The following is a 19705-nucleotide window of genomic DNA, read 5'->3' on the forward strand; positions in this document are numbered from 1 at the left end:
GAGACCAGCCTGGCCAACATGATGAAACCCTGTCTCTACTAAAAATACAAAAATTAGCCAGGCATGGTGGCGGGTGCCTGTAATCCCAGTTACTCGGGAGGCTGAGGCAAGAGACTTGCTTGAACCCGGGAGGCAGAAGTTGCAGTGAGCCGAGACTGCGCCATTGTACTCCAGCCTGGGTTACAGAGCGAGACTCTGTCTCAAAAATAAATAAATAAATGAAAGTATTTAATGAAGTATATTATACCATCTATATATAAACAAAGGACCGATTTTCTTTCAAATCATTACTTCTACCTCCATAATTAATATGGCATTCTATTATAATCAACAACTTACGTTATGTCCCCAGTTATATACTCTTTTTAAAAAAAGGGGGGGGCTGTTCTCTGTGACCATTGTAGGAGTTCATCTTGATTTTGCTGTGTTTAGTGATAACATTGTTCTCATGGGGTTATATCTGTTCTATTTTTCACGTTTTATTTAATGAATGATAATTTTTGATACTTAAAATTACAGATTATCTTTTGTGATCTTATTTGAATGTGTGTGGACTTTTTCGTTCCCTAGATTGACTTTTAATTATTTTTTCTGGCTCTGTGATTCCTTTTAACCTTTTGCTTTTATTTTACCTTATTATCGTTTGCCACATTAGATCATTTGTATGACAAGGCAGGATATGAATAAATAATTTTATAATTTAATTCAATATTAATTACAGTTTTTCCATGTAAGAATAATTTGGAATGTTTTAGAAAATTAGCAATTCCTCTGCACTTCTTTTTTCAATTATCATGGCAACATTAAAGGTTTGGTAAAACTAGTACAGAAGTAAACATCTTTAAGTTTACTACTTCTAAAAGAAATATCTATATCCCACTGTTCTGAGTAGAAAGTAAAAATTTGTATGTTAACAATTATTGGAAATGAGATCTTGCTTATGAGTATTCAAATGAACACATCTCATATTCTTGACCTTTGCATCATTAATTCAGAGAGCCAAGTAGCTTGACACTAGAACATATTTAGAGGAGTGACTCATTTTTATGATTCATTTTTCTGTTAATTCAATAAACATTTTCTTGTAGTAGCCTTTATTAGTATATCTTCTAATGTGTTATGTATTTTTAAGCTTTCAACTTCACTTAAATGTCTTGTTTCTTAGCTGTTTCCCTAGTGATTAAAAGTTCCAGTTGTTACTTTCAATCTATAACAGCTGCAAGAACAACTCTTCTTTCCAAGCCAGCTCTCCTAAATTCCCGTTGTTAGAGTTGGTATCTATATTTAGCTAGTGGGATTAAATTGCAAAGGCTTCAAGCTGGGCAAAGCACACTGATCTGCCTTTTTACAGCTAGACCTGTGTGCTGCAAGGAGCTAAGGCCTTCAGTGTCCCCTTCCTTACCCAGGTTTCTCACAGAATGGATTCCCAGCGGGAACTTGCAGAGGAACTGCGGCTTTACCAATCCACCCTTCTTCAGGATGGTCTAAAAGATCTCCTGGATGAGAAAAAATTCATCGATTGCACCCTAAAAGCAGGTGACAAAAGTCTTCCTTGCCACAGATTGATTTTGTCAGCTTGTAGTCCTTACTTCCGTGAGTACTTTTTATCTGAAATTGATGAGGCGAAAAAAAAGGAGGTAGTGCTAGACAATGTGGATCCTGCTATACTTGATTTAATCATCAAATACCTGTACTCTGCCAGTATTGATCTCAATGACGGAAATGTGCAAGATATTTTTGCATTGGCCAGCCGCTTTCAGATCCCCTCAGTGTTTACTGTCTGCGTTTCTTATCTTCAGAAAAGACTTGCTCCTGGTAACTGTCTAGCCATCCTAAGATTAGGACTTCTTCTTGACTGCCCGAGACTCGCCATTTCTGCCCGTGAATTTGTGTCTGATCGCTTTGTACAGATTTGTAAGGAAGAGGACTTTATGCAACTGTCTCCACAGGAACTGATCTCAGTCATTTCAAATGACAGCCTAAATGTAGAAAAAGAAGAAGCAGTATTTGAGGCAGTGATGAAATGGGTGCGAACAGACAAGGAAAACAGGGTTAAAAACCTTAGTGAAGTGTTTGATTGTATCCGTTTTCGCCTTATGACAGAAAAATATTTTAAGGATCATGTTGAGAAAGATGATATAATTAAAAGCAACCCAGACCTCCAGAAAAAAATCAAAGTTCTAAAAGATGCTTTTGCAGGCAAACTCCCAGAACCTAGCAAAAATGCCGCGAAGACTGGGGCTGGTGAGGTGAATGGTGATGTTGGTGATGAAGATTTACTTCCTGGTTACCTGAATGACATTCCCAGGCATGGAATGTTTGTAAAAGACCTCATCCTCTTGGTTAATGACACAGCAGCAGTGGCTTATGACCCCACGGAAAATGAATGCTACCTTACTGCACTGGCTGAGCAGATTCCCAGAAATCATTCCAGCATTGTTACCCAGCAAAATCAGATATATGTGGTAGGAGGACTATATGTGGATGAAGAAAATAAGGATCAACCTCTACAGTCATACTTCTTCCAGGTAAGAAGGACTTTTTGTATATGTAGTTGCTTAAAGGGAAGGCTGTTACTCACCATCCAGTTAGCCAATTTGTGAATTATTCAAGCTGCTTGCATTTTACTCTAATTGATGTCCTATTCCAGTCCCTTGCACTTTTGCTGTACAGAGCGTTGACAGAAAAATATTTGACTGCTTTGTTAATGTGTAATAAAAAGTTTGGTGAATAATGAGGTTCTAATTCATGTTTAATGACTTAAGATGTTCTTTATACTATTTTACCAAAAATGCCTTGTTTATAGATGATCGTGACTGTAATCCCTCAAAGCCCAGTATTTTAGTAAAAACTAAATTTATTTTTTCTTAGCAGAGATGGGCTCTCACTATGTTGCCCCGGCTGGTCTCGAACTCCTGGGCTCAAGCAATCCTCCCAATTTGGCTTCCCAAAGTGCTGGGATTACCGGTGTGAGCCACCGCCCCCTGCTGTAAAAACTAAATTTAATCTTGTATACTCTTACCTATTAAAAATAGTTAATGTCTTTCCCCAAATAGTTTCCCTAAATCAAAGTTCTTATCCATTATAAAGAAGTAATAATTGGTCAGATTTTCTTTTTTAATTTCTTTTTCTTCTTCATCTGCTGGCAGCTCTAAATTGGTCAGATTTTCTACCTTCTTCCAAGTTTCCCTGAACTTCATTTGAAGTTCTTGGAGGTAGCCCTTCATCTCTTATTTATGGTTACTGCCTAAAATATAATTTTGTTGAAAATGAAAAAAACTTGTGTACATATTCCACACACTTTGGATTATCTTCTAGGAAAAACTGTCTACACAAAAGTTGCTAATTTGAATTAATTATAGTTAGAAATTTTTATTATATCACATTTATTTGGATCAGAGATACACTTAGACATTATTAGAACTTAACAATCTGTTTTGTGAAACCACAGAATTTTCCAAGAAAATTAATTCTCCTAAACCAATATACCCTTAGTTGTTTGAAAGGAATTTGTCTTATATTATCAATGTGTTATACTTTATCAGTTTATGAAGGAGTTGGCTTAACCTTTGTCTTCCATAATGCCAATACCGAAACTTTATAGCTTACAACTGGCTCAAAAGAGTTTGTTTAGGTCATAGCTAATCATGGCCGGGGCTTATGGGCACTTTACTTGGAAAGGCCAAAGATAAGCAAGTATACAATGTCATACCACAGTCACAGTATGCTCTCAAAGTGTGTGACATACTTTGCATTCACAAAATACTATTATACCTTTAATCAACTTTTTCTAATCTTGAAAAATGTAGTTGTGATAATACATATTAATCATGTTTCTTAATTTTCAAAGTTCCAGTGAAGAATGTTATAAGTATTTGAATGTGGGTCAGAAAATTTCCCAAGCCCTAATTTTAAAGTCAAATAAACTTCAAAAGTGGCAAAGTCAATGAAAAAGGCTATAAATATATCCAGGAAGTAAGAATGTTATAAAAACACAGATAGACAGATGACAGACATATAGGTAGATACCTACAAATGACAGATCCACGGAATAGTTGTTGCTATGGAATGATTCTCCAAAATTGCTGGAGTTTTAAATTTCATTTCATATTTAATTTATTGAATATATCTATAACACAGTCCTTTTTACTTTCAAGTGTTCAGTTTAATCTTTGTCCTTCTCTTCCAGCCTAATAAAACCCTTACTTTTACTGACGCAGCTTCTCATTTTTGGTTCAAGAAACCTACTTAATGTTCTGTATAACAGAACATTAACAATAACAGTTATACAAAGTTGGAAGGTCAGCTCCCTCTCACTGCAAATGCCTTGCTGCTTTTAAAAGGCACTAATAGAACGGTATGCCAGGATAAAAACACTTCACCATAAAAGAGGGTTGTGACTCATCAGACAATATTTACATGAGAATTTCAGGTTTTATATTTTTCTGCTTGGTCACATCTATTTAAAATGCATTAATTTAGGAGTAATTTGACCTTTGATTGTATGCTGTAAATAGATTGTGAGAATTTTTTACCTTGGTAAGGGAGGTTTTTTTCCCCCACTCATTAATTTGAATTAATAGATTCATCAAATCTTTGAACAGGTCTTAAAGTAATCTAGGTCCAAACCCTAATTTTAACAATGAGGAAAGTTGAACTCAGAGAAGTTAAATAGCTTGATAGTTCCTCTATAAAAGAGACTGGTAGGTAGTCTACTGTTCCATCTGCTAGAGAAAGTGCCCTCTAACAGGTAATATGGGAAGGTAGGCAGTACTGTACAGTATGAGAGTTAAGCCCACAGGTATGGGATTATGATGGCTGCTGTTTCCATTTTTTAAAACCAACTGTGAATGTACATGGCTTGAGTTTGAATATCACCTAAAAGTTCTCTGTATTTGGGAAAATTATTTAATCTTCCTGTGCCTCGGTTTCCTCATCTGTAAAATGGGGATGATAGAAATGCCTATCCTGGAGAACTAAATGAGGTTACCTGTGTAAAGCATTTAGTTCAAAGACTATGACAACAGTCAAAACCCCATAAATGTTCATTATTATTTCTACTATATTACACACCACCTTCATGATCAAAGAATTTCTTTCAAAAGTGAAAACATAAGGGATCAAAATCTAGCTGTTGAAATTAGTGAATGCAAAGCTAAGAATGCACATGTGGAGATTAAACTTATCATGTCATCTAGTCTTAATTAGCACTTTGTTTAACTGAGGTTACTAGACCACATATAGATAGGCTTCCACAGACACCCCTGTCTATACCACAGCCATTTGTATGCACATCTATTCTTAGTATCCAGTGAAACTGGGTTTTATTCATTTTATTTTTGCAATCTAGAAGTGGTACCAGAGAGAACAACAAATCTGCAACTGTACTCTTGCAGAAAACAGTTTTCTTGTGCCTTAGTGTGCTAAAATGCAAAGTGTAAAATATTTAAATTACCAAAAGTAAGTGATGAAACAGATGCCACCATCATCTACCCCAGGGCATGGGCACAAGGAGATTTTCCTCCTTGGGAAAATCTTAAGCTTGCAGAAGTGGTGGTGACCAAAAATGAGCAGTTACTTATTAATATAAATTTTTAAAAAAAGAGAAGAGTATTTCAAGTGACTCCCAACAACACACTAGGAAATTCACTTTAACGCCTGCCTGTATCAGGAATAATAAAGCAAAACACAGAGAACCTAAAATGTTTTTAAAGAAAGAAAAAAAGATATTGCCCAACATCCCAGTTGTTTGTGGACTGAGTGACAGGTCCAGCTGTCCCAGCTGCCGGCATGGGGAGCATGTTAAATATAGCACGCAGGGGTCATTCACATTCTGTGACCCTCCTTGTTATGACAACCTTTCTTTCCCCAGTGTCCTAAAAGTATGAGGATCTCCTGTTTCAAAGCTGAACAAGGCAATATGGGAAAAAATTTGACAAGAAACCTCACAGTTGTAATTAACCTCTGGTGATTCTATTCTATTTTTTCTTTTCTTGAAGCCTTGAAGATTTTGATATCTTTATCTGGTAGGCCAAGTAGATTTACTCATTCTTCTTGGTAATTATGAGCTACAATGTGATACTTTGGGGTTGTAGTTTTATTTACTTGTGAGATATTTGACTATCTCGACTTCTAAACAACATATAAAGTATAACTTTTTTTGGTGTACTTCTAATTTTTTTCTAACAGGCTCCACAATCTCTCATATATGTTTTTTTCAGCTCGATAGCATAGCATCTGAATGGGTTGGACTTCCACCTCTGCCTTCAGCCAGGTGTCTCTTCGGTCTGGGAGAGGTGGATGATAAAATCTATGTAGTTGCAGGCAAAGACCTTCAAACAGAGGCTTCGCTGGATTCAGTATTATGCTATGATCCTGTGTAAGTTGGCATGATATTCCTGTTCCCTAAGCATTCAAGTGTATGCGTGCCTACAACATATTCATATTTTCAGAACCTGGAATTTACTGAAGGTATATAAATTCTGTCTTGTTTAATTTTAGGGCTGCAAAATGGAACGAAGTAAAAAAACTCCCTATCAAAGTCTATGGCCATAATGTGATTTCACATAAAGGGATGATATATTGTCTAGGAGGAAAGACAGATGACAAGTAAGTACCCTGAACTCTCATGATTTATGTCAAAATGACTTTTTATTAGAAGGGTTTCTTCCTCTTTTTTCTTTTTTTTTTTTTTTTTTTTTTTTGAGATGGAGCTTCACTCTTGTTGCCCAGGCGGGAGTGCAGTGGTGTGATCTCGGCTCACTGCAACCGCCGCCTCCTGGGTTCAAGCGATTCTCCTGTCTCAGCCTCCTGAGTAGCTGGGATTACAGGCATGCTCCACCACGCCTGGCTAATTTTGTATTTTTAGTAGAGACAGGGTTTCTCCATGTTGGTCAGGCTGGTCTTGAACTCCCAACCTCAGGTGATCTGCCCGCTTCAGCCTCCCAAAGTGCTAGGATTATAGGTGTGAGCCATCACGCCCGGTCTCTTCCTCTTTTCCTTTGGATCTGCACACTAAAATGGGACATGGTTCTCACCTATCATATTGTGGAGGGAAAATCTTAAAATTTCAAGTCGCTGAAGTAAACATGTAGATACTCAGCATACTGCTAGGAATGAGCCTAATACCCCAATCATAAGCATCCTTACAGTCCAGGCAGTATCTAGGAGCATAATCAAGTCCTGTATTTCACTGATTTATAATTGCATTTTACTACATTAAAACCAATGGGTTTTCTTATTCATTTAGCCATAAGTAGATAAAAATTGAAATGTATCTTTAAAGTAGTATTTAAAATATATCTTCTAAGACAACTGTGCATAAAAAATATCATGGATTTGTACTTTACATTCATAAGAGGGACTTTAGATAGGTCAGTTTGAAAGAAAAGCATGGTGATTGAAAAGAGGGAAGTAAAAAAGACAAAATAAAAACAAAAAATTAAGGCAGTTATTTCCTCAGCAGTGTTCTTCCACATATTTACTCCCTGACAGAGGTAATATTCAAAATGGCTTCCAACTGTTCAAAACTGAGCTCCCAGTAGCACCCAGTATCTTGTGAGAAAACCAGGATGAGGTTTCATATATAAACCTAACTTGATTTCCAGTCAATTCTTAAGGAACCTGTAATCAGGAAAGAGATGTTATAACCCAGAGAGAGGAGAAGTGAGCTCCGAATGCTTCAGAGACAGTCAAACCAGTATAACCTGTCTAGTAAAATAAGCATTTTCAGTTTAGATGGTGAGAACTAATATTCTGCCCCTGAAAAATCTACCTGATTTGGCTTGTCATCATTTGCCCAGGCCATTGAATTAATAGTGATGTCCAACCCTGAAAAGGGAGCCAAAATTTAGAATTGTAAGGGCAAAGCAGGAAAGGAGAGTAAAATATAGAAATGTGTTAGATGTCAAGAACTCTATTCTGGAGTTAATGATTATTGGGTATTAGTCAATTTAAATGGTAAATATAGCACAGAAAAGGCGATTTTAAAAAGCAATGGTTTTTAAACATCTACCTGTATTCAAAGATAACATATTCTAAAATTTTTATATCCTCCCTAATCCCAGCTATTCCTATCAAATTTAAAGGAAGGTATATTATATGCTCACCTGGTGCCAGATCTTATTTTGGGCATTTTTCCTGAGTAAACTGAATGGAAAATCACTACTAAAGAGCATTCTGACTTTGGAAACACAGGAACCCTGCCAAATGATTTAAATTGTTTCCTTCAAGCAGCATTAGTAACTAGGAAATTGATATGTCAGTAAGAAGCATACAGTTCTTGTCAGTAGGAATATATCAATCTTGAGAATATGATTAACTAACACAACACTGCTTGACAAATGTCAAAGTCAAGAACTTTGAAATGAGTCATTATCTAAAAGTAAGTGCTGGGCTGGGTGCAGTGGCTCATGCCTGTAATCCCAGCACTTTGGGAGACCAAGGCAGGCAGATCACCTGAGGTCGGGAGTTTGAGACCAGCCTGTCCAACGTGGAGAAACCCCGTCTCTACTAAAAATACAAAATTAACCAGGCGTGGTGGCGTTTGCCTGTAATCCCAGCTACTAGAGAGGCTGAGGCAGGAGAATCACTTGAACTCGGGAGACAGTGAGCTGATATCGCGCCACTGCACTCCAGCCTGGGCAACAAGAGCAAAACTCCGTCTCCAGAAATAAATAAATAAATAAAAGTAAGTGCTGAATTGCACCAGTTCCCACTAATGAATTTGAAGAACATGATTTTGGATAATGTTCTTATCAAGAAGTGTTCAAATGATACCAATAGTCAAATATTAGAGGAAATGCTTCTACTCCAGATAACTGGTCTTTTACACAATTAAGAAAAAAATTGTCCTCACAAAAAAGTTAAGGTGTTTTTCATCACCAAATATATCCAGTTAATCAATTATTATTTGAAATTCTGAACTCCCATCAAATTATAGATAACTTCAAGGAACCATAAAAAACATACTAAGGGCGGGGCATGGTGGCTCACACCTGTAATCCCAGCACTTTGGGAGGCTGAGGCTGGAGGATCACTTGAGCTCAGGAATTCGAGACCAGCCTGGCCAACATGGCGAAACCCTGTCTCTACCAAGCATACAAAAAACTAGCTGGGTGCGATGGCACATGCCTGTGTTCCCAGCTACCTGGGAAGTTGAGATGGGAGGATCACTTGAGCCCTGGATGCGGAGGTTGCGGTGAGCCAAGATCGTACCACTGCACTCCAGCCTGGGTGGCAGAGTGAATAATAATTCAGATGAGTCCAGGTCTTTCTGGTAGCATTTAGCATGTAAAACTGTTCTCATGATTCATCAGCTCAGATGATTTGTTGTCTAATCCATAGTCCCAGATTTCTTAAAATGCACTGGTATGTTAGTGCTAATATAAAATAAAATGATCTATCATATAAAATTTAAAGTAGGTATATTTGCACCTAATTATTTTTTAAGTTAACTGATTCGTTCCTAGGATATTCAGATAATAAATAAACTTACCATTTGTCATTGAGGTGCAATAAAAGGTTTATGATTTTATTTTTTACTCAAATAGAGTAAAAAAACTTCAATTGAATTTAGTAGATACGATTAAAATCAGCTGTGCCTGGGGTTCTAAGCAGCTATCCAGAAGTAAAGGTACCCTATCTTCCAATAGTATAATTAAGTTATAGTTTTGGTCCCCACATTTGGGCTTGTCCTTTGTTTAGTGGCATATGTTCAAATTAAGAATTCTTTGGAGTTTTCTGATCTTCTGCCTTACTATATATTTTTCATGACAAGCAAAGCCAAATTATTAGTGAAGGTGCTGTCAAAAAAAGAAGGTTCTAAAAGGAACATTTGTTTTTCTGTTTACAGAAAATGTACAAACAGGGTGTTTATCTTCAACCCCAAAAAAGGAGATTGGAAAGATCTGGCTCCAATGAAAATTCCTCGTTCCATGTTTGGAGTAGCAGTCCATAAAGGCAAAATTGTGATTGCAGGAGGTGTCACTGAAGATGGTCTTTCAGCTTCAGTTGAAGCTTTTGACCTTACAACAAATAAGTGAGTTGCCACATCTTAGTATATAGCATGTGAACAACTATACATTTTAATTGTTAACTTTGGATAAAAAGTTATCTTTCTAATTAGGATGTGGGGATGGGAGGGTACAGAGCCACAGATTACAAAGGAAGTATTTTCATCTGGGTTTCTTTTGTTGTTACTGGATGTAAATCTTGTCTAACATTCTGATGCATTACATGTCTGTAATCTGGAACATATGACCCTTAAGTCAGTGTTGTCATGCTCTATTTGTCCTTGTTATTAACTTTGTGAATTTAGAAATGCAAAGGTAATACTTGTGAATAATTTTGATTTTTTTATTTTTAAGAGACAAGGTCTGGCTCTGTCACCCAGGCTGGAGTGAAGTGGCACAATCATAGCTCACTGCTGCCTCAAACTCCTGGGCTCAGGTGATCCTCTCACCTCAGGCTCCTGAGTAGCTAGGACTACCACTATGCCCAGCTAATTTTTGTTTTTGTTTTTGTTTTTGGTACAGACAGGGTCTCACTATGTTGTCCATACTGGTCTCTAACTCCTGGCTTCAAATGATCCTCCCACGGTGGCCTCCCAAAGTGCTAGGATTATAGGTGTGAGCCAGCACACCTGGCCCTGAATAATTGTCTATGTGTAGATGGATATACATGTCTCTGTGGAATCATTTGATTTTAAATGTAGTTTCTTTATGAAAAGATCTTCACTTAACTTGTTAATGATTAATATCTGTAAAGTATGAATGCTTCCGAAGTTTTCATTCCTTTACGCTGTTTATAATTTTATTAAAAATTTCATTTTTAAGCTTTTATTGACTTAATGTGAAAAGATATTTGACAGCTATTCTTCATATAAAATTGGTCTTTTTAAAATTTTTGAGCTCACACATCTGGATGAGTATGTACCTTTTATATTCCTAGTTTAGCAATGAAGAAAAAAGAGAAATATTATTACTTTTTTTAGAAACATGTATGCCTGACTACAAAACAGACTTTAGTATCTGAAAATTACAAGGAACTTTTGTGGAACACGATTTAAATTATCATTAAAAATAATGTTTTTGAAGACTGTAATGTGGGTAAACACTCATGATGTAAGTTAAGAAGCAACACACAAAAACTGTAAATATCTTCTTAGTTTCATTTATATGTATGGAAGCTTAAATGTACATGCTTTTTAAAAAGATGACAAAATTACACCAAATTGTTGCTTGTGATTATGTCTGTAAGGTATGATTATGGAGATATCTGCTTGTATACCTTTCTGTACTTTCCAGATTTTCTCAAACTTTTTTTTTTTTTTTTGAGACAGGGTCTCACTGTGTCACACAGGCTGGAGTACAGATTTTCTATAATGTACATATATTATTTTTATAATTAGAAAAAAATCGGCTAATTTTTTGTATTTTTAGTAGAGATGGGGTTTCACCATGTTGGTCAGGCTGGTCTCGAACTCCTGACCTCAGGTGATCCACCCACCTAGGCCTGCCAAAGTGCTAGGATTACAGGCATGAGCCACCGTGCCTGGCCTTAGGGTTGCCATATTGAAGGCTTTATATTTAATGAAGTTACATCTTTCAAATATTTTCTAGTAGCAAACTTAGTCATTTACTTTTAGATGCCTGTGCTCCTTGAATTTTTTTTTCCCCCCTTAAAGACAGGGTTTTGCTCTATCACCCAGGCTGGAATGCAGCAATGCGATCATAGCTCACCGCAGCCTTGACCTCAAGGGCTCAAGAGATCCTCCCAAGTAGCTGGGACTATAGGGACATACCACCAGGCCTGGCTCTGTGTGTGTGTGTGTGTGTGTGTGTGTAGACAGTCCATTTTGTTGCCCAGGCTGGTCTCATACTCCTTGGGCTCAAGCAATCCTCCTGCCTCAGTGTGTGTGTGTGTGTGTGTGTGTGTGTGTGTGTGTGTGTGTGGAGGCAGTCCATTTTGTTGCCCAGGCTGGTCGCATACTCCTTGGGCTCAAGCAATCCTCCTGCCTCAGTCTCCCAAAGTGCTGGGATTACAGGCATGAGCCACCGAACCCAGCCGCTACTTGAATATTTATTTTTTATTTAGATAGAGTCTCGCTCTGTTGCCCAGGCTGGAGTACAGTTGCACAATCTCAGCTCACTGCAACCTCCGCCTCCCAGGTTCAAGTGATTCTCCTGCCTCAGCCTCCCAAATAGCTGAAGTTACAAGTGCGCGCCACCGTGCCTGGCTAATTTTTTGTATTTTTGGTAGAGGTGGGGTTTCACCATGTTGGTCAGGCTGGTCTCAAACTCCTGACCTCAGGTGATCTACCCGTCTCAGCCTCCCAAAGTGCTGGGATTACAGGCATGAGCCACCGCGCCTGGCTGCCTGGCCACTACTTGAATTTTTACATTATTATTTCCTATAATTGCTCAGTAAGTACATCTGGCATTTCTTTAAGTTTTACATTGACTATATTTTTAATGATACCTAGATGGGATGTAATGACCGAATTTCCCCAAGAAAGAAGCTCCATCAGTTTGGTCAGCCTGGCTGGATCTCTGTATGCAATTGGTGGTTTTGCTATGATTCAACTGGAGTCTAAAGAATTTGCACCCACTGAAGTCAATGACATATGGAAGTAAGTTCTCATCACTTCAATTTTCAGAATCACATATTAAATCAGATGACTGATAAACTATTTTGTAGTAAATAATAAGCCAGATTTTCCCAACATGCAAGCTACTTCTTGGTAGTAGACTAAACACTTCAAACCTAATTGAACTTTTGTACATGCCACTTACTTGAACAAGTATCTACTTCTAGTTAGCTCTGAGCCTGATAAAGAAATTATCTGGGCGGGCCTGTTTCTTACTGTAAAATGAGAGTTGGACCTTTGATACTCTCAGCTTCATTCCAGCTCTAAGAGTATAATGCTGTAGGCATCCAGTAGAGTGAAAGCCTCTTTGCTCCAGAGTAGTTTATTTCCTAACAAAACAGAGTTCTAAAAAAAAATTTTATGTTTTTTACTTTTTTATTTTTATTTTTTTGAGACAGAGTTTCTGTCACCCAGGCTGGAGTACAATGGCAGGATCTCAGCTCACTGCAACCTCGGCCTCCCAGGTTCAAGTGATTCTCCTGCCTCAGCCTCCCGAGTAGCTGGGATTACAGGCATATGCCACCACGCCCAGCTAATTTTTATATTTTTAGTGAGACGGCATTTCGCCATGTTGGCCAGGCTGGTCTTGAACTCCTGACCTCAGGTGATCCACCCGCCTCAATCTCCCAAAGTGCTAGGATTACAGGCGTGAGCCACGTACCCAGCCCAAAGAAACATTTAACCTCTTGAGCTTTCCACTACTTCATTAGTTCTGTTTTCAATCTAATTTAAACAGCTTTCCAATTGTTTGAGGATTCAGCTAATAAATGCCTTTTTAAAATGAAAAAAGTCAAAATAGCAATCCATTTTACCTGCCTGGAGGTGCCAGGCAGTTCTCCTAAGTATGACACTTGAAACTGTTACTCAATTGAACATTTTAGTGAGGCTATTTTTAAAAAAGTATGTTTTTATTTTATTTTGAACTGAGATCGTGCCACTGCACTCCAGCCTCAGCAACAGAGCGAGTCTTAAAAGAAAAAAAAAAAGAAAAAAGAAACACAGAATCCCAGACCCTACTGAATGAGAATCTGTATTTTTTAACAAGATTCTTAGGTGAATTGTTTGCACATTTAAGTTTATAAGTACAGTTTTGGAAGAGTGCCATTTATACTTAATCAGTGAAGGCATACCACTAAGCCTGAGAGTGAAAAGTGGATATTATTTGTTCTATACCTTAACCAGCAGATGCTTTATTCCCAGATGCTGAACTAAAAAGGCTGAAAAGCTGGTACCTTAACCAAACAATGATTTGTGCATTAGACATCATTTCCCCATGTTGTAATATTAACTAGCTGTGTAGAGGGCAAGAAAAAAAGTGGCTATGCAAGGAAATTAACTACTTTCCCTCCTCCCCCCAAAAAAGAGGGAGAAAGAGAAAAAAAATGAGATTTCCACGGAGCAAAGAGGCTAGAATTAGCAAGACAGTGAGATGGGGAAAAGCTGGAAGCAGTAGGAAAAAAGGATGAACTAATGAAGGCTGGGAAGGTTAGGGTTTTTTGGAAAACAGGGCCAGGTACCAAATATATAAATGGGCAGTGATTCTCAACCTTAGCTGTATGTTACAATCATCTGGGATGCTTTTAAAATATACCAGTGTCTGGGCCTTAACACAGACCAATTATATCAAAATTTCTGGAGGTAGAATTGAGCATCCCTAGTTCCTAAAACCTTCCCAGTGATTTTTTTATTTTTTATTTTTTTATTTTATTTTATTTTATTTTTGGTGAGACAGAGTCTCACTCTGTCACCGAGGCTGTAGTGCAGTGATGTGATCTCGGCTCACTGCAACCTCCATCTCCAGCGATTCTCCTGCCTCAGCCTCTGGAGTAGCTGGGACTACAGGTGTGCACCACCATGCCCGGCTAATTTTTGTATTTTTAGTAGAGATGGGGTTTCACCATATTGGCCAGGCTGGTCTTGAACTCCTGACCTCAGGTGATCCACCCACCTCAGCCTCCCACAGTGCTGGGATTACAGACGTCAGCCACCGAGCCCAGCCCCAGATGATTCTAATCAGCAGCCAGGGTTGAGAAACACTGATATTAAGTCATTGTGCTGTCAATCAGTGGGACCTCCCTGAAGCCCTCCTGGTTCCTAAGGGTTATCAAAAGTCATGCTGCCCCTGCAGGGAAAAGTTATAGGCAGCAAAAGAAAGTACAGAATCTCCTGCTATAAAAGTGGCCCTGACATTGTTTAGGGAACCTAAAAGAGGGATCCTCTCTGATTGTGGTTTATTTTGCGATTAGAGCAGTGGTTCCCAAAGTTGCCTGCACATTCGAATCACCAGGGTGCTTCAAAAAATACTAACACCTCTATCCCACTCATATTGACTGTGATTTAATTGGTCTGAAGTATGGCCTGGGCTTTGGAAATTTTAAAAGATCCATGGATGTTTCTATATGTGTAGACAAGTTTGGGAACCACTGGATTGGGTAAAGAGAAGAGGGGGGCATTCATCACTATCTGCTTGGCTATTTTGAGACTGGTATTTCCTAATTTGGGGTAGGATCTGGAGCATGATTCTCAAACTTTACTGCATATTAGAAACACTTGGGGAGCTTTAAAAAATCCTGATGCCCAGGCCACCCTTCATACCAATTAACTCAATCTCTGAGAGTAGGACCTAGGCATCAGTATCTTTAACATCTCCAGCTGGTTCTATTGGCAATTAAGTTTGAGAACCTGTAATCTACTACAGTGGTTCCCAAAGCAGCATCAGCCTCACCTGGGTACTTATCAGAAAGGCAGATTCTCAGGTCTCACTTCAAATCTGTTAAATTAGAAACTCTGGGGGTGATAGGGCCAGCGATCTGTGTTTGCACAAACCCTCCAGGTGACTTAGATGTGTGTTAAAGTTGAAGGCCGCCGATCTAGAGAAACCTGGCTGCCTATTTGCCCTCAATTTCCTAGTGAACCTCCCTAATCACACATGCAGAGGTGAAAACTCTCAGTATACAACATTCTCAACATAGACCCTCTTACTATGATATGTAAAAAAAAAAAATTCCATTCTTGTATTTTTTTCTTGAAATCATTCCATTATTTAGGACTGACCAAGCTGAAAGTAAATATAACTGCCAGGAAGCAAACATTTTTAAACCTCATTTAACCTTAACCTCATATTGTTTAAATGTGGTCACTTTCTTTAGGTCATTTAAAACTATTATTTATCTCTTAATTTGTTGCCCTGAATTTTATGTAATTAAGGTTATTCCCTTTATTAGTAGCAAAATATTTTTTGTATGCTTTCCTCTACATAAAAATCAGTGCATGGTACAATTATTGAGAACTAATTTGGAACATTGATGAAATTAAGTCAGAGCATGTCTTATGTAGGTACAAGCTAATTTTAATAATTATTTTAAATCTCCATTCATCACAGAATGATTTGGGGTAAATCTTTTTTTTTTTTTTGAGATGGAGTCTTGCTGTGCAATCTTGACTCACTGCAACCTCCGCCTCCCGGGTTCAAGCAATTCTCTTGCCTCGGCCTCCAGAGTAGCTAGGATTACAGGCGCACACTACCATGCCTGGCTAATTTTTATATTTTTAGTAGAGACGGGGTTTTGCCATATTGGCCAGGCTGGTCTCAAACTCCTGATCTCAGGTGACCTGCCCCCCTCGGCCTCCCAAAGTGCTGGGATCACAGGCGTAAGCCACCACACCTGGCTGATTTGGGGTTGTCTTGTGCCAGGTCTTGACAATTTGTGGAGAGATATTAATATATTATTTGTCCTCAGATGCCTTTGAGGCTTGAGGACATGGGGGGGGGGAATTAAAATGGAGTGATAATTGCTATAATACCATATAAAGGATGATATGAGAAAGAGAAAGCAACAAACTGTGCTTAAGGAAGGTGAGAAAGGTTTCAGAGAGAAGGTGGCATTTAGAAGCTTCCCACACAAAGAAAATATTCCAGGCACCAGGCAGAGCAGACATGTTCAGCACACATCGTACAAGGGAATTCAAGTTGTCTGTATCTTTATAACCTTGAATATTCAGAGATGAAGACCAGTTCTTACCTAAGTCAAGTGCAAAGTCTAAGAGTAGTCCTCAAACAGAACAATAAAGGGGAAGGGGAACAAATTTTCATAAAGTGACGGCTGTGTATCAGGTGCCATGCTAGGCACTAGTGTATAGGAACAATTGAAGGCATAATTAAGTCTACCGATAGTCCCTGCTCTTCCTCAGTTCTTTCTCTTAAGCAAGAGTCTGCTTACTTTGACTCAGAGACCAGCCATCTTCATCAATTCAAAGGTGAATGAATGTTTAACTGCTTAGCTATTTATTCCTCTTCTCTGCAGTCTTTGATTCCCAGAGAATGCTGAACTGCCTAGGCATCCAGATTAAATACTGTGGCAGTAGTTCAGGCACATGCTCATCCAGACAATGCATATTTGGGAGATATTTAAGTTCTGTTCTACCAGGCAGGTGCATCTTCTTCTGAGTAAGAGCCACTAGGGTTTTTTCAAAGATCCACATTTGTATTCTGAACACAGGGAAACCTATGGAACTAAAGCTGCTTATTGATTACTTTTTTTTCCTCCATCAGGTATGAAGATGATAAAAAAGAATGGGCTGGGATGTTGAAGGAAATACGTTATGCTTCAGGAGCTAGTTGCCTAGCAACACGTTTAAATCTCTTCAAACTGTCTAAACTGTGAACAAGGTGACAAAACATAATAGATTGGGAGGTGGTTTGTTTGGTGAATGGGGCTTTAATTTATTCTGTTTTTTAAAAGCTTGTACAGACACTCATGTAGAAATTATTCAAGAAGTTATTGTCTAAGAGATGAGCAGTAGGTAACAAAACCTCAGTCATTGACTCTTCAATGTAATGATCAGAGTTTAAAACCATTTTCTAATAATAAATTAAATCTTCAGTTGAACAAATTATTTTGTGAATCTGTTTCACTCAATGGATTGTAAAGAAGGCTCCTAAATTTGAGTTGTTTGCTAATCATTTCATTTGCATCATTAGGGTATCCTTACACTGATTTTCTATTACAATTGGAAGTGGAGAATATGTGCATCTACACTAAAAAAATGTTTAAAATATCAAAAACCTCTCCTCGTGCTTCAAAATGACAGGAATCCTGTGCATTATACTAAGAATTACATGCCGTAAGATGACTTCAGAAATCCTACTTCAGAAGTGTAATAAATGGATGGGGAAATCGTTTGATGGGGAAAAGTCTCTTGTAAGTAAAAGTAGTCAAATTCAAATGGCCTTTTCTCTCCATTCTTTTTGCGACACTGGCGTATTATTTGTGGTTTCCAAATCAAATTTTTAAAATTTTAATTTAAAACCAGTAAATCACAGTCTTCAAGCCATTAACTACAGCATCTGTGGCAGGAGGGTGAGGGAGCACCCTTAGGAAATGGATTGATTCTTTAAACTGCTGGGACAGAAGTTGGGGTCAGTGGGTGATGTGGAGGAGGAAGTGTATTCACTGGTTTAAATTTTGGCTACACTCCATGAAAGGGCTACCTATTTGCTAAATTTCTGACAGCAAGGAAGGTGACTGTATTATTTCATTTTCTGGGATGTGATATCCTCCATTCACTGTTCCTTCTTAGTGCAGATAGTAAGTTGACTCCTCAATCTGCTCATAACCATCACATTCAACTCTGTGCAAGTCATCAATTAATCATCACTTTTAGCCACACACCAACTTATGAGTCTCACATAGCTTTCATAGACATATATTTGACTTCTATCCTTACCCATATTATTTTCTGAAAAACCTGACTTGGGACTAATTTGGAACATTCATGATTATTTGTCAAGGAGTTGCATAAAGAACAGATCTAAGTGTCCATACACTTTTTTTTCTCTACCATAAATACAGAAATATATTTAACAGAAACAAGTTTTATTTTGGGTATTTAAAGTAGAATCCTGATTACTTTTCTATATTGAAAAATACTTTTCTTAATTATAGCATGAATATGGAATCAAGAAATTCCCAAAGTGGAAAATCCTACAGGTTCTTCAACAAATAAACTGTTAGGAAGAGGAAGGGGCACTTATAAAGACAGACTCAAAAGTGTAGAGGAAGAGGGGGCCACAGGGATAACGGTGTTCGGAAATGTACATCTGGGTGATAAAACTGTAAGAAGTACTTACTATAAAATCAGGATTGAGGTTAATTTTAGGGAGAGAATGCCAATCTACATAGATGTAAAATTAAGTTGTAAAAACAATGCTTCTTCCAGGGTTTGAGGATGATGATGTTCTGGAATCAGATATGGGTGATGGTTGCACAAATATACTAAAAACCACTGAATTATACACTTTTAAAGGGTGAATTTTATAGTATGGGATTTATATCTCAATAAAAAATGCTTTTGTTTATAACAATCTAAGTTATTTAGATAGAAAAATCATCAATCAAAAAATAAGAGTATCTATATAAAGAAAACCATTTGAATCAGATAGCCTAGAGCAAGGGTCCCCACCTGGGCCACACAGCAAGAGGTGAACAGTGGGCAGGCAAGTGAGCATTACCACTTGAGCTCCACCTCCTGTCAGATCAGCAGCTACCTTAGATTCTCATAGGGGGACAAACCCTATTGTGAACTGTACATGCGAGGGAACTAAGTTGCATGCTCCTTATGAGAATCTAACTAATGCCTGATGATCTGAGGTGGAACAGTTTCATCCTGAAATCATACCATCCCCCAACTGCTGTCCATGGAAGAACTGTCTTCCGCAAAAAGGTTAGGGACTGCTGGCCTAGAGAGAGTAGGAGATGTGACAGGTAAAAAGTTAGATCATGTGTAACAACTAGTGAAAGTATACCAGGGTTATTCAATCAAGATTTCCATGTACCACAAGTATATAATGACTAAATTTTTAATGATTTATATCCAAAGGAAACCCTTTATAACCCTCATCAGCCTAATTATTTTATTCTAAAGTTGCATAGTAAAATATTTTAACCTATTCAGTGGTTTAGTTCTTGTTATCACTTGCTTGAGAAATAGAACACATTTCATGGAAATTAAACACTGAATTTAGCATTTCCACTAATATGACTATGAGGAAATTCA

The 19705-nt window shown here is 37.9% G+C and overlaps 1 protein-coding gene across 2 annotated transcripts; it reads left to right on the forward strand.

The window, feature by feature from the left end:
• Positions 1–1327: 1327 nt before the first annotated feature.
• On the forward strand, positions 1328–17875 carry KLHL41 (kelch like family member 41). Of its 2 annotated transcripts, XM_009443713.5 has the most exons (7): positions 1328–2528; positions 6222–6379; positions 6502–6609; positions 9854–10039; positions 12485–12631; positions 17202–17318; positions 17631–17875. In XM_009443713.5, exons 1-6 carry the CDS (start codon positions 1419–1421, stop codon positions 17311–17313), a joined length of 1821 nt encoding a protein of 606 aa, XP_009441988.1. In that variant the 5' UTR covers positions 1328–1418; the 3' UTR covers positions 17314–17318; positions 17631–17875. The 2 variants fall into 2 exon arrangements, with proteins under 2 accessions (XP_009441988.1, XP_001135383.1); XM_001135383.6 differs by having other exon boundaries at positions 1329–2528; positions 17202–17875.
• Positions 17876–19705: the final 1830 nt, after the last annotated feature.

This window comes from Pan troglodytes, chromosome 13 (genome assembly GCF_028858775.2).
Source record: "Pan troglodytes isolate AG18354 chromosome 13, NHGRI_mPanTro3-v2.0_pri, whole genome shotgun sequence".
NCBI lineage: Eukaryota > Metazoa > Chordata > Mammalia > Primates > Hominidae > Pan > Pan troglodytes.